This window comes from Dromaius novaehollandiae, chromosome 4, assembly GCF_036370855.1.
Source record: "Dromaius novaehollandiae isolate bDroNov1 chromosome 4, bDroNov1.hap1, whole genome shotgun sequence".
Taxonomy (NCBI): Eukaryota; Metazoa; Chordata; class Aves; order Casuariiformes; family Dromaiidae; genus Dromaius; species Dromaius novaehollandiae.
In genome coordinates this window covers 36,642,510-36,658,513 of record NC_088101.1, presented here as the reverse complement: position 1 = coordinate 36,658,513, position 16,004 = coordinate 36,642,510, and the positions used below count along the sequence as shown (strand labels likewise).

The 16,004-nt window shown below is 35.7% G+C and overlaps 1 protein-coding gene across 2 annotated transcripts in view; it reads right to left on the bottom strand.

Annotated features, from left to right (window-relative positions):
* The window catches only part of HHIP (hedgehog interacting protein), an 80,720-nt gene that overhangs the window by 20,569 nt on the left and 44,147 nt on the right, over positions 1-16,004 (bottom strand). The window contains exons 5-11 of one of the 2 annotated variants that reach the window (XM_026106163.2): positions 8,091-8,242; positions 7,487-7,660; positions 5,940-6,083; positions 4,916-5,037; positions 2,768-2,891; positions 1,906-2,036; positions 1,223-1,304 (exon numbers count right to left, since the gene is read on the bottom strand). In XM_026106163.2, the coding sequence (XP_025961948.1) occupies positions 1,223-1,304; positions 1,906-2,036; positions 2,768-2,891; positions 4,916-5,037; positions 5,940-6,083; positions 7,487-7,660; positions 8,091-8,242 (929 nt within the window). The remainder of the gene's footprint in view (positions 1-1,222; positions 1,305-1,905; positions 2,037-2,767; positions 2,892-4,915; positions 5,038-5,939; positions 6,084-7,486; positions 7,661-8,090; positions 8,243-16,004) is intronic. The other variant, XM_026106164.2, reaches the window with a different exon arrangement.

Sequence of the window (16,004 nt, the reverse complement as noted above, 5' to 3'; positions counted from 1 at the left end):
GCTTCCATTATGAAGAAAATGGTATTTCTCCAGCTAACGTGAGTGTCTGCTAGTCACCTTTTCTTATTGCTCCTGGGGGCACTGGGCTGTGTGGGGGACCGGCTTTGTGCAGATTCCCTAATATTTTCTTAGCAGTACCTGCCTTGCAAAGAACTTAAAGATGATCATATCTCAAGAAATTTTGTTTTGGTAATTTTCACTTACCCTCATTTTACAGCTGGTAAATTAGTATAAATAATTATGCTGATCATATTTATTCTGTATCTTATAAATCATTTGGATGGAATTCATAAGCCTTTTGGAAATAGCTGCTGATTTTTAGGAACTGTTAAAGAATTTAGTGTATTTTTGGCACACAGTCCAAGGATGGAAGATTTTCTTCCTAGGATTCTCTCTTTCTGCTCCAAACCTCCCAAAAGAAAGACAGATGAAGAATCTTGAAAACTAGTAAGCACTGGCAATTCACACCCACTGAGGATTCAGTTCTCTGTATTCTTCTTGGCTTGTGGTATCTCCCATGGAAAAAAAAGAAAAGATGCTTGGGAAAGAGTGAGTTTGTTCTCAGAGTTTATGGAAAACCTGAAATTGTCAGACTGGAATTGACCCGGGATGGCTTGTCCACTAGCTAATACTGTCAAATTAATTTGTATAGTAGCTGTTGGGTGTACAGGGTAGGCATTGTCAGCTAGTACTAACCTTCTGAATCAGCTTCATTTGTGAGCCGTCCCATCACAGTGGCGTTTAAGGCAGCAGTAGCACTGGGAGAAGTCACACTGTACTGCTTTCAGTAGGTACTGTATAGCCTCTGTGACAGCTACAAGTCATTCTGCTTCAGAACTACCTGAAGTATCCTTTACCTCTACTGATCCATATGGTTCTACTTTAAATATGTCTAAAGTTCAATGAAAACCATATAAAGAATGTCAATGTAGGTAGGGCGCATTTAGAATAATGTCAAAGATTAAGAATTTCAGGGAGTTAATCCAGGCTACCCCTCGTTCTGACATTCAGTTTCTATGAGACAGTGATTACTTTTAAAGTATCTATGCCACTGACTGCTGATGGTGTATTTGCATTTAGGAAGCCCCCTGCATTGAGAATTTCCTTTCTTTTTTAATTCAAGTATCACACAAGTAAAGCTACATGGAAAGAACTACATTTGCCTTTTGCTTTTTAACCTGTTGAAGGAAAGATTGATCTTAGTGAGTAATGCAGTGCTTACCTTTTGGGGTCGATGATCTTGTAGAGTTTTCCATTGTGAGGCTGTGTCATACTTTTACTGCTTGATAATATGTATATCTCACCTGTTGAGGAAACCAATGCAATAGATCAGCTCTCCTTTCCTAAGGTGTCAAACATGTAAGTCATGATTATTGTTATCTAGCTCTATTTGCAAGATAAGATGGAAAAACCTTAAAAACACTTACCACAGAAAAATACAACAGAATAATTGCTATTTGAAAATTTAAAGAAGCACTTTTCCCAAATTGATGCTAAAAATGTGAGACTTTATCATGAACATTTTTTATTTCATACTGTATCAAACTGATAAAAATATATAAAATTTGGGAAAACAGGAAGAGGGGAATCCCTCTGCTCATGCAGTGTCTTTGCCTATTAAACCCATGATGTTGTGAATAAAAGCAGGTGTATGACAGGTTGGGTCATAGTGAGTGACACAGTTCACGGGATGTGAGCGAGGGTAAGGACGCTTGCCCTTTCCAGCAATCCCTTCTTTTCTCAGTTCTTGCACAGCTGGTAAGGGGTAGGTAAGACAGCAGTATAGACAGCTTTGGCAAAGAAAGCCTGAGGATTTTTTCTTTTTAAACATTTACTATAATTTTGAAGAGTTTAGCAGGCAATACTTATAAGACTTAGAATTTAGTAGCATTTTTTTCTATTTACCTGACTCATCTTCGCCAAATCCCAAGACGGGGCCTGAAAAGAAACCTCTACACGAACCACTGTTGCCAAGACAGAGGGGTTTTTCTTGCCACTGTTTGGTCACAGGACTCTGTTGCAGTGTTAAAAAATTTCTGTATTCAAAAACACATAAAGCAAATTGTTATATTTCATTTTGAATAGGGAATTTTCACCATCCAGATAAATAAGTAAACACTTGCAGGAAGTATGTCCATAGATACATCTATGTGGTTCATCATCTCACAATTTCCTGCCTCGTATTTTTCAGATGCTTAGAAAGCACAGCATTTCCCTTCCTGTCACTCAAACATTGCCAAATTGGGTTCAAGCTATCCTATATATAGCTATTTATGAATACTGAGCTATTTGGCATGGGAAAACAATGTCTGTTCACTTGAAAAGCATTCATTTTGCTCCATCAGTGATGTTTCCATGAAACCCAGAAAGCTTTCAGTATCTCTCATCAGTTAGACCCCAGTTTGGCAAACATTTCCATTATTAACATATATTCCAATTATAATATAAATAATATATCTAAGTGTTTGCAGAATTAAAATCTTAAGTGAGCCTTGATGTTAGTGTCTTTGTCTCTACTTCCTTCCAAGGATTAGATATGTTACATATGTATGTTGCTATTCATTAGAATGCCATGCTCCTTCATTTCCAAATCTAGAGTTTAATCTGCATAGTCACAGTGCTAAGCTGGCAAAGTGACATAATGTGCAAGACCGTTGGTATTCTATTATACAGGAAACTAAATACAGCTTGTTATAGCTATTATACAGGATAATTAAATACAGCTTTTATGGATTTTTGTTTAAGACTGAGATTGTAAGATACCTACCCATTGCGGTCTCCAAATACATAACTTCCATAGAGCCTTTCAGACTGACAGCCTCGATAGACAAATCCACCGACCAGTGATCCGCTGCTGAATGGTTTGAATTCTAGAAGTGAAGGCTCACTTTCTAGAAAGGAACTACCATAGCATTAGATCATATGCAGTTTCGTATTTTCATTCACATTTATGAAAATGTTATTACTTCAAGATAAGAGTTTAATTCCATTCAAGCATTCCCCAAAATTCAAGAAGCACAGCTGAAAATGAAGCATTAAGAAAAGCAGAAAATTACAATAAAGGCTGTTTGTGAAACAATCAGTTGGGGTCTAGATATATCCTATGGGAAGGCCATAATTACCTTCTTCCATGTGCACAAGCTGGGAGTATAAAACTGCATAAGGATTAGGTCTGAAGTTGATGAGATTACTGCAATTAACTTGCATGTGTCAACCCAGTCTACAGAATAGATCTCTTGAACTTCATGATTACAATAAAACCACTTTCACTGAAAAGTCCTTTCAATATCTAAGGGCACAAGTTCCACTAATTTTCAGCAGAGCTTGTTTTCCAAGCCATTTAATGCTTTGAAAACCCTTGCAAAAATCACTTTTTTAACACACTATGTGTTTTATGTCCCATAAAACACTAGCACTGCTGGCTGTAGCTTCTTGCAGTAAAAGCACCTATGCTGACGTTGTAGCTGACAGTTCTTACACTCTTTACACTCTTACAGTGTGCCATTTAGTCATATCAAATAATGTCTTCAAGGATGTTTCAATGTAAATGTTCCTACTTATGCAATCAAAATACTGCTTAGGGTAAAAGCACGCTCAAATTAAGTTCCTAACTGCATAATTTTAAATTAAAGCCACGGCCAATAGATCTTTTTGTTTTATAGGAGTATTTTTAGTTGGATTTCTATCTGTAAGTCCTTGATAAAATTTCCCGGATTATTTTACAAGAGTAAGAGTTGAAATTATATGAGGGAGAAAAAGATGATGAGCTTTTTTTATTTAAGCATTTGACCCACAGCCTAGTATTAATATTGGCAAGCTGTTCTGGATAGACACAATATTGCTTAGTTTACTCTGCAATAAAGATGCAGTCAAAATTCCGTTGGAACAGTGGTTTACCAAATATTATTCTTTGGTTTGGCTTTTCTGAAATGCACACAGAAAATACATGCAATAACTAAAGTAGAACAATTGCATTACACATTGGGACTATTATACCAGGCGGCACAGCTGCTTTGCTTTCAAGTACAGTACAGGTGGGAGAAGACTGGGGATGTGAAAAAAGCCTGAAAATGCTATGTTCCAGGAAACAGGTCACTCCTTGATGCCTTTGCACACCTTGAAATTTATCACCTTTTACCACCACTGATTTAGAAGCTGTTAAATGTTCAGCCAAGGCAGATGATAGCTCAGAGTAGCTGTCACCTGGCTTGCTTGAAACAGCAAGTAATCTTAGTAAGTACTAGAGTTAAACATTAAGGATAAATTAAAAATGATGAGTGACAGTCATACGGATTCAGAGAGTACAGAAAATGCCTAAGTTCCTAATTAAGTATGTTTATTCTCTTGCAATCTAATCTAAACTAGTCTATTATTATGGACAAGTAGTGTAGTGCATTTTTCTAAATTGATCATTTTTAGTAACGTTTAAACAGAGTTCAGTCATTTCCCTGTTTGGTTTTGGTCAGTTGTTTATCTCATTTTTTTCCATTAATAGAAGGCACATTACATGAGGCTTACATTCTGTATCTTAAAAGGTTATTTGTGAATGACTAAGAATACATTCCCATCACTTCCTATTTTCCCAAATCTTTTCTTTATGAGCCATCACATGCAGCAACAAACAGTGAGATCTTTGACAGACTAGAAATGCATATTTCTTGACTCTTATTTATGTGATATAATACACCAACAAGAACAAAGTTCAGTCACTTGAATTTTGTTTTCTCTTGCATCTTTTATCTACTTGTATCAGATTTTTCATAAGTTCTATCTTTTGTCGGTAACCTATCTTGTCTATGCAGTAAATTACCTATCGTGTCTGTACAGTCTTTTATATATTTTGTGCTTTCCATTTATTTGCCCATGGAAATAGAGATCTATTGTTCCCAGTAGCTTTACCCTGGATAGAGCTTACCATAGTCTTTACCCTTTATTATTTGTAAGATTCTTGCCGAAGATCTGTTCTTTGCGTTTGAATCAGAGCACAGTATAGTTAAATTGATGTTTACATCTGTTGGGTGGCGATCCACAGCACATCTGTACAACAAAAAGTATAAGAAAGTCCATGAGACATATAAGCTCATGAAGTATAATTCTCTGTTAATAGGATGCATAAAATTTTGAAGAATTATTGTTTCTTTGTGGTTCCTATTCATTCGAGGGACCTATTTCACACTGTGCCCAGACACCTAAGAAGCATCAGTTTCTTATACATGAGTTTATATACCTTTCCTATCCCTGCACCCTTTTTTAAAGAATGTGGGGTAAAACTCTGTGTTTGTTCCTAGTGGTAAAATGTACTCTGCTCAATAACACCTGAAATAAGCAGTGCTAAATGAGTTGACCTCTATGGCTAGAAATTTTGGACTGTAAAAAAGACCAAGAATCAAGTCCTTATCTGAACAACTTGAATTTCTGATTTTTTTCAAAACATGACTTTAAATGTCACTTCAGTCCTACCACCCACCTAATTTGCTGAATTGTGTGTTGTTTAGTTAGTGTTGCTCTTCTGCTTGTTATTGTTTAGATTTCACCAGATGTTCTCATTTGTTTTCTACAACCCTTTTTTCCTCCATCAAGATTCTACTGGTTTAGCTTCTCAGATTCTCATTCTCAGCTGTCCTTTACCAACTCTCCACTTTTAGTTCTCTTGTTTTGTAAAGCTAATCATTTTATCTTCTATTAAACACAAAAAAACAGAACTTTGTTTCTGTCATTTCAGTCTTGACTTTTAATCGTTGTGCATTCTCTTCTCCTTCCCCTTTGCCAATGTCCATTTGTTTCTAACTGTGAAATATGTGTGGAGGTGGGAGAATGAAAGTTTAAAAAGTTCACCAGTGCTTTTATTACTAAAATTTTGTTGTCAGACTGTACAAAGTATTTCTAGTTGAAAACAATATCTGCTGCAGAGTAATGGAGTGTAATTGTGACTTACGTACCGGCCTGGATTGTGGAGTCCGTGTGCAAAAATTTCAGGAGGTTGGTTTGTGCTATTAAAATGTGGGTTGCTCCGTGGTATAGAATAAGGGACACTGCACAGATCAGTGTTTACATCAAGGCGTAAAACAGAACCTGTAAAATCACTGAGAAAGTTGGAGGATAAAATAATTGGTTTTTAAAAGCATATTTAGTCCATATAATACTACTGTGAACCAGCAAAAGGAACGTTCTATTTTACTGAATAGTCACATCTGCATTACTCTTATGGTACAGGCAAGTCCTAAGAATTGTAGCAGAACCCATCAAAGATTCGTTTAGGCCAATACGTTGCCTTGTTGTGTGTGTGCTTGAATTCCTCTCATCATTCATCTCTGAAGCAGCTTACTAATAAGAGAGTTCCTTTCTGTACCTCATCATTGTTTTATGCCTTCAAACATAAGGCGATTATCTCTTTTACACTTTTTCTCCTCTAGAGTAAGTCTGAATAGGCTCACTATATATTTACCTAAAGTATATTTGGTAGTATTTTCAATTCTGTGCTTGAATTCAATGATTTCTAGTGACAGTACATTCCAAAGGTTGACTGTACATTAATTTAAAAAAAAGAAACCCCAAAGTAATGTTATTGATTGAATGGAGATGATGGTATTTTCATTGAGGAATCAGAACTTCTTTGTTACATGAAACAGGAGAGAGTAAAACATTGTGCCTTACATTCATGTCAGTGATGGAGGAAGGGAGAAGGAAATAGGAATGTAGGGAAGAGGAGTTCCCTATTTCGTAGAAGAGCATCAAAACTCTTTTTACAAACATGAATAGACAAAATATTTAAATCGACTCTTTTCTGTCTTTTCTTCACCATTAGTTCAGTACCCCCCTTATTTTATATTGATTAAAAATAAAGTATTAGAATTGCTCTTTGATTTTGGCGTTAAATACATCATTGTTGCAAAAGGCAGGAGCACCTGCTATTCTGCTGAGCCAAAGAGGCCTCTGAGCACAGCAACTACTTTTAGGTCTGTAAAGGCTCAATACAATACTTTCTCTAAATTAAAACAAACATTGGGCCAATGGGAACATAGCATAATGAAACAGAGGGCCAAAGCAAGCTGACAAAGCTGTATCAGTAGAACCAGAGTGGGATTGCTTCATATGTTCTCTAGACATTTTCCTGAGTGATACAGAGTTATTACTGACTCTGGTGTGCGTCTTTAGATGCATTTTTAGCACATTTGCTTGATAAAGTCTTGTTGATAGAAAAATATTTGGAGAAAGAAGTTGAATCTATGTTTAAATAGAATTGCATCTACTGGTGAGGATTCCAATATTTAAATGATTTGATAACACACAGCTACAGGGAGATGTATTTCAGGTGTAAGAATGTTCTGAAAATAGCAGTTTGCTAACCTCAGGCACTGAAGATAGTGAGGTTATGCAGTATAGGAAAGGTAAGATTTGTGCTAATAACTGCTGATTATTTTTGATTCTGACTCAAGAATTGTTCAAAAGCAGACAGAAGAAGTCTACACATTGGTAGTTTTTGTACCTTAAACCATCCATCTCCTCCATATCATCTAGAGTGATCATGCCATCACCAAGAAAAATGTATAGGAAACCATCTGGGCCAAACAGAAGCTGTCCTCCTAGGTGTTTTCGATGTAGTTCTGCTACTTCTAAAAACACTCTTGCTGTTCTCATATCAACTTGGTGTGGATTTTTCCTGCAATATAAAGATATGAAAATACTTTTTGCAGCTCACTCTCATTGTTTTTATGTTCTAAAAATAACGTGAGTCATTCAAATTATACTTTAAGGCATGGATATTGTAATTTGGTAGAAAAATGTCAAAAAGTAATTTCTGAGAAATTTCAATTTTCCAGCATTCACAAAAAATTATTTTGCAGCCTATACACAGTAAGTAGGAAATAACTATAATTAAAAATGACAGAATAATTAAAAAGAATTCTTAAAAAGAATAAAAACATGTACTTACTGGTGTTCCAAAACTACTGTTTGAAATTAAATCAAAAATAATTTTTCTGCAAGTACCCAAGTAATGAATGACGGTTCATTTTAGAAATAGGAAATACTGCAATAAAGAAGGCTGCTGATAAATACAGGATTTGTGAATTTTAGACTTCTAATGGTACCTGGATACTGTGTATTCTACGACCCTAAGGATGTGGTCATGAGGTCCAATAGCCCACCGTTCTTGGTTGGTGGTATAAGACACATACAGCTTCCCATTTTTCTTGTAATTGGGATGGAATGCAAGGCTCAACAGTCCTCTTTCATCTCCTCCCTGCAGTCAAATGAAAAACACAAAGAATTGTGAAGTTAATTATGTTCTTTATTGTGTTTCAGCTGGAACCCCCCAAAAAAGTTTCTTTCTTGTGGATAATCTTTGCCTAAACTCTTTTATTTCTTTCCTGACTACTGCACAAAAAGGATTATAAAACATTTCACTTTGGGGAGCTCTTAAAGAGTTAGAACAAGACAATTGTCTTGTGTAGTTATCTATGCACAAGTCTCTTACACCACTTTTGTGGAGTGATTTGTGTATGTAATCTTTGGGAAGCCATGAAGACAAGTTTAAGTGCTGTGAAGAATTCTTTGCTGGGTTACTAGGTTGCTTGTAATTCGTAGAAGACAAATAAAAAGGTCTATAATCAGCAGTCACTTCTAATCCAAGTATCCAAAACCTAAAACACAGTGCTGGCTGCCAGCTCCCACTGTCTTGGCAATATGTTTAGAAAACAGTTAAATTGCTTGTGTAATATGTAAACCTTTGTTTTACCCTGGAGGCAGCAACATCAGTTGTCACAACTATGGTGGTCTGTTCGTCAGAGTTAGTATACTGTAGGTAATAAGCAACCTTGGTCTCTCTGCAGAGAAACCATAGTTTTACATGTGGCCCGTCAGTGGAAAGGTTTTTGTTATTTTTTAAATAAAAATAGAAAAATCTCCAAACAACTTTCTTTTGTTAGTATGTTCCCCACAAAGATTAGTACAGTTATATGTTAAGCATCAAATCCATGTAATGTACTGTGACAATGCAAATACCCTCTGTACTTAAATAGAAGGCAATTTTCTCTTTTGGCTTCTAAAAATATATGTAATATTACCATGGCTAAAATTGTATTTATATAAATATAATTGTATTGTATAAATTAAGAATATATCTTAGATTCATTTCTTGCTCTTTAGGTAAGACAGAGGAGAGCAGCTGAGGCACAGAAATAAACAAATAATTAACAATTCACATTCAGTTCACATATGTGATTAGTCACAAACTGATAGTTGTTTTGCAGTTTAACTGCCAGCCTTTCAAAACTAGTGACACTGTGGTAGATTCAAGCACTCTAGCTGCACCCATAAGCAGGCAACATTTTGCAACTCTTGCCACACCCATGATAACTAATTATGAAGTTTTAAATTATAAGAGAGAATGAAGCTTTTAAAATATATTTGTAATTCAGAGTGATGGATGGGCCTGTCTTGCTGCTGAAAGATATCCCACAAAAAGGCCTAATTGGGAAAGTGCACAGCTTTAATTTATTTTAACTCAGGATGATTGCCATACTTCCTCTTTAATCACAACATCCAAAGGGAAAGCTGATTCAGAACTGGAAATGTAAATAGGTCAAGAGATTTCAGTACAAAGTGGTTTGTACAATGGAATCTGGATCCTCCTAATTTAGAGGCAGCCAAAATTTGCTAATTTGTTTGCTAGAAAAATTTAGTTTTGGAGGTTATCAGTGAGGTTAGTCTTGAAGGCCTAGTTAGAGCTGCCAAATCAGTTGCAGTCATCACGGACGAAGGGATTGGTAATCTATCTCCTTCTCCTTCATGAGCCAAAAATAATTGTGCAGCTGAGTCTAAACTGTTTGTAGATATTATTGTATGAGTTTCTGAGAGTTTTGACCAAGTTACTCTGATAAAGTCTGAAGCAAATGGCGGCAAATCGGTTGCTTTGGGAACAGTAAGGCATATTTCAGAGATTCCTGATGAACGATTCTCTCTGTTGTGCCCAGACCAAGACGGTCCTATTTCTTCTGAGAGATGAGTTCAACTCATTTAAGGGCCCAGGAATGTCAGTGAGTCATACTAAGCCTGCCATTCAAGGTGAGTTATTGAAAGTATTAGTTAGAGGAGATGGCTCTGTGCCTAAGCTGAAGATTTGATTTAGCACTCTGTGTCATGGGAGCACTCTCATTTTGGTGTGAAAGTGAAGCTGTTGTTGAAAGAGCAAACAGGTAAAAACTAAATTAAGAGCTTTTAATGAAGTACACATGAAGCAGGAACTTGACAAATGACTGAAACATGGGAGCTTTGTAGTAAAAAGTATAGCACATTGTGTTTATAGGATCAGGCCAGTATTTCTACTAACTGCTGTTTTTGCATGATTCTTTTAGATTGCAATATATTACTTTCTTTATATGTAGAAGGTATCTATTGCTTCCTGAAACATCATGTTGCCTTCTTTTTTCCAAAGTGATCTGGACCCATCATACTCTAAAAAGTCAGTTTACTGTTGCTTTCAATAAAGTCTTTGGAAACATCCTTTCCAAGATGCTAAAATAGTGCAGCATCAAGCCATTAGTTGATTTATGGTCAATCAGAAATCTAGCTCATTTTTTAAATACTCATTTCTTCTGGTTTTGGAAAACAATTGCTAATGTATATTTTCATCTTCTTCAGTAATAGGCAAACTTATTGTTTCCAGTGTAACCACTGCTGTAATTTCCATAGCTTTTGAAATGATCTCTGTTATGTAAGAAAGTATATAGCTTTCTGGAGTGTTATGCCTCTTATGTTGTGGGGTAAACTGAGAGATTACTCAGCAAAATACCTTAGGAGCATTCATTTTGATAGTCTCAAACTGAATAATAATACATTCTTCAATTTCCAAATTTCAGATTTTCTCTTATAGACTAATCCTCACTTTTAATTTTCATCAGTGGACTTTTGATGTCTAGTTTGAAAACAACATCCCAGACTTCACACTCCTTGCTGTAGTTCTTTAGAATTACGTACCACATATCTAATAACCGTATCTTTTGGTGACTTACTTAAGAACTTATTGACATCCTTTTCTTTCTAAGTTGCCCTTTAGATGAAACCAGCACCAACAAACCGTAGATGACACATATTAGTTTGCGTGAGATTCTGTGCTATGCTTATTTGAAGCAATAGCCAATAACATTTGTCTTTCATATAGAGAAGGATGAGAAGAATGAAATATATCTTCTTATTCCATTGGAGTGTCTGTTGAACACAGTGAATGAAGGTTGGTTGAAATGAGTATTAATTACCTAAATATACTGTGGACTGGGGCCAAAGTGAAATCTCTATCATGACTAAATTCACACATTTCATGTCTATGGCTGTGCAGCTCTATAGCCTGAACACTTTATCCTCTAGCCATGCTCGTTGCACATTTTGCACCAAAACTACATTTAAGAACTGATTTTCCTTGTGCTAGATTATTGGCTTCAGCTAAGGAGTTCTGTAAAAGGAAAAACATTCCTTTAAAAACCAATTTGATTTAATTTAGGAACACAAGCACGAAAATATTTTAGTCAGAATTGCACACTTATTATCTTAAATCAGTACAAGGCTAAAGTAAAGTAAAGGTTAGCTGAATGCATTTAACGTAAAATGTTTCCGTTCTGTTCCGTTCCGTTCCGTTCCGTTCTATTCTATTCTATTCTATTGTTGGTTAGGTACATTATGCCAGTCCTAAATATCTATTTTACCTATAAGTGCTCTCAACTGAAATATATTTGGTTTATAAATTTGACTCCATATTTTAATATGAAATTTTTGCATTGCATCTTTTTGCATTGGATTTTTTGATCTAATATATTCATGACTGTAAAAATCTTCAATAACTGCACAACATTATTTACTCTGTATTGTAAGTAACACTAAGGGGAATAATTGTTGCACACAAACACTGGATTTTTATAGAGACGTGCTATTTTCCTATAAGCACTCCTTAGAGCTGGACTCCGCTTTGAATCCATACGTTTCCAAGTGCACTCTGGTATATTGCTGGTATTTACTTTATATGTATAATACAGAAACACATATGCAGCAGTGATACGAAGGGCTGCTGCCATTTCCTTACATAAATATAGGTATTATTTCCTATCATAAATATAGAGTACCATGAGAATGCTTTAACTGGTAAGATTATCATTATTTCATTTAAAATAGGCCATATTTTAAGCATGACCCTTAATTACATAACTTTAATAGTAATTCCTTTTTATAAACAAAACTGGAAATGTCCATTTATTTTCATTACTTTATATAGCTTAATATCAAACAATGTATGTAATAGAGATTCAGTCTTCCTTTAAAATTCATTTCATAATTCACTCACTCTTATATAAACTAGTGGTATTTATGTTTAACAGTTTTTTGGTCTGGACTGCCCCACTTTTATGCTGACAATGAGTACCAACTTTTTAAAAAGGGAGTGTGCTTAAAGTATATATATTCAAAGGTCATTTTTGACATAAAATACTAATTCTAAGCTAATGTATTTACATTATTTGTTTCATGTATTATTGTACAACAAATACTGGGTAATTTATTCAGGTGGTATTACCTTAATTTCATTTATTTCCTGTTTATTAAGTCCTGTGACTAATATGCATCACCATGTGTTGGATCTTAAGGAGCTTTATTTGTGAAAGATGTGGGAGAAGGGGTCATGGCACATCTAAAAACTCTTACCAGGCAGTAGCATATGAACTCTGCAGATAAAGACTACTTATTAGGAGATCACCAAAGAATCTCTGCTCATTCGAACCTTCCTTTACTGGATCTTACTATAGGGCTGAAGATCAGTGTCAGATATTTTTCTCAGAGCCAAATGTTTGGTTAATCAATATGTTTTGGAAATGTGGCCGCAGTGCAGAATGGAAATTTAACTATAGCAGAAGTAGAAAACAGCAAAAGGTCTGCTGCAAGGGCACACCTTGCCTTTCAGAGCTCTATCAACTATCTTGAGAAACATAAGGAGGATTTCCCTTAGACAGGTGAAAGGGGGCAACAATTATAGAATGAGAAAAGCAGAAACTGCAGATATGGTACAGGAATAGTGCTCCTATAGACCTCTTGGGTGTTGAAAACTCAAGTCGTTTGCTATCTGAACATCTGTGGAGCCTGAGGCCTCTGGTGAGGGAAGGATTTGTAACATAAGACATTTACCGTAGAGAAAAATAATTACACTGATGTCATGGCTCAGTATAGTATACATACTAGACTCTATCTCCAAAGCATTTCCTTTTTCCTGTTGTGTTGCAAAGCTTCATTTTCTTCTCATTTATAATGGGCTTTGCACTTACCTAAGGGTTTAATTTTTAAATATTAACTATTTCTTACTGATTTAACCAATACATTATTTTAATACCTCCCTTAAAAATAACTGTAGACATAGTAATGTTTTACAATTAGATTTAAGTAGGAAAAATACTTAGAGGGCTATATTTTCTACTTTGAATTTAAGCACAAATCCTACTGAAGTTAGAGGTGTTGTTTGTTCAGTTATGTGCGGGGCAGGATTTGGCTGAAAGTCATTGATGGCCAAAATGCATCTTTCACAAAAATGAAGTTGTCTGCTCTGATGCCTGCAGTGAAATTTTTACAGGACAACTCTCCAATAAAGTATTGAAGTCTCAATCCTTTAGTGACCAGTGGATCCAAAAGTGAGACCTATTAAAAGGCATTACAAAGATGATTCATAAGAGCAGTTCTACATGGATTTTGAGTGGGGCTTTCCTGCAAGTGTAGAAAAGTCAGAGTACATATTTACTGAAATTATGCTTATGGATATATTGGTTTTCCAGCAAAAGAAGAAGTTTGGAGGGGCTATAGCTTGAACAAGTATAATAAAATGCTTCAAGATCTAAAAATAGCACTAAAACTTAAAAATTAATTCTGTTTTTCTTCTTACTTCAGTTGCGGCAAATACAAAATTTTCACACGGCCTTGATCACTTTAGAATTTGTTCTTTGTTTTCCTTACCTTCATAGTCCATTGAAGATACCAGTAACTAAATGCAGGACCTTTCACTTCTAGTCCTAGTCCTCTGTACTCATTTTTTAATTCCTCAACTCCAGATTTTGCTGTTCTGCTGGGCAAGTCTTTAGTTTAATCCAAATGACAATCCTCGTCCCCTGATAATACAATTCTTTCTTCCCGTCCTCCTAAAGAAAGTATATGAAACTTATAAATGCAGATACCAACCCAACACAAACCCACAGCTTGCCTCCTTCACACTCGTCCAGTGCGACATGAATCCTGCTTTGACAACTCTCCCAATTATTGGTTAGAAGCAGCTGAAAGCTTTGGGACTGCCAAAAGCCAGCCAATAATTGAGAGGTTTTGGGCAGAGTGATACATGACTGTGAGTGTGCTTGCAAGGAGGTGGCCATGAGCCCATGTGAGGTCTGCATCTGGACTGAGAAACTTTATGTACTGTACTACTTTAGGAGAATTGGAATAACAGAAGACAGTGGAAATCAGTCCCGGAAGAGGGAGATTCAAATAAAGACCAGATGATTATTGCATTCAGTAAAGCTGGCTCAGGAAGGTGTGAATTACACACTTTCCTACACCACAGAGGCCTCTTGAGCTGTAAGCAGGATTTATCCTCTGGGAACACAGGTGGTGATTCCACCTCTGTCCCCAGCTGGATTTATTTTCTAGGAAGCTTTACATTCCACCAGCAATTCAGTGAGTGGTTCACCAGCGGAGGCCACTAAGGGAAGGCAAAAATAAGTATATTCCTTCTTATTTCCTTGGCTCTCCTCCACTTGCTGGCCATTATTTATTTGTTTGTTTGTTTGTTTATTTATTTGACTTCTCTGCTTTCATATACTTTTCCTCTTCACTATTCTTCCACCATAGACTGTCTTCTCCTGACAGCCTTCCACCTGCATTGGTTTTAGGTCTATTGTGTTGTAGAAATATCTTTCTAGGAAAGTGATAAAGCTTCCTTCAAGTGAAGGAGAATGCAGTACGTGTTAAGAAATTTACTGACCATGAAAATCCCTCATTAATAGGGAGAATAGGCATGATGACCTTTGTCTTTGTTCTCCTTCTTTCGGGAGCTTTTAGGCCTTACCCACCTTTCCATGCCACTTCTGTGATAAAGGCAAATTTTAATACTCTGTTTCCGTGGGTCGTCCAATAAAATTGGCTCAGCTGATGCCCAAAAGAGAACAGGCTACATTACATTAACATTCACAAATACATGGCCTGTTAACAGGAGACTAATAAACCCTTTTTCATTCACCCAAGCTGTGACTTTACCTCTTATTTATATCAGTCAAAAAAGAGTGATTCCATTTTTTCATTGGACCCTATTTTAATGCTATCTAACATTGTTTTTATGTAGAGACACAAATAATACAAATTAATCTAATTTAGTGATTTACAGTTCTGTGAATGCTCTAATTTGCCTAAGGTCCTCTCAGATTGTCTACTTTGGTTTTCTCATTCTCTCATTCCTTGGCTATGTATCTAAAACATATCTTTATTTCTCAATAGCATATTTCATAAAATCTTTCTGTTTCTTTAAAACAGTATCTAACAGCAGAGAGTTGTCAGAAGAGTTTGTTAAGGATTATAATTCGATATATAAGTTGCTTTAAATGGCATGACATTTCAGCAAAACACTGCTGCTTTTATCATTACTTAAAGATAAAAAATATGCTATGAAAAAAAATTGCTATAGTGCAAAGATCTCCCTAGACTACTAAAGTGAGACTTTTCATGAATGTCCATAAAAAATCTATAAAACTTTAAAATGAACTGTGGGACTTTCTTGTGCTGAGAGAGGGACAAAAAAGAGGATGTATGGTGACACATAGCAAATTTGACAGTGCTTATGTAAAATGAACCAACCTACAACAAATTCTATACTCCGATAATTGAAAACAAATTCATGCCGTTTTACCGTGACCATTTTATATGGAAATTTAGGGATATAATTCAGAACAGAATAACAGTAATTATCATACTCTCTGCATTAAATTAAAACCAGA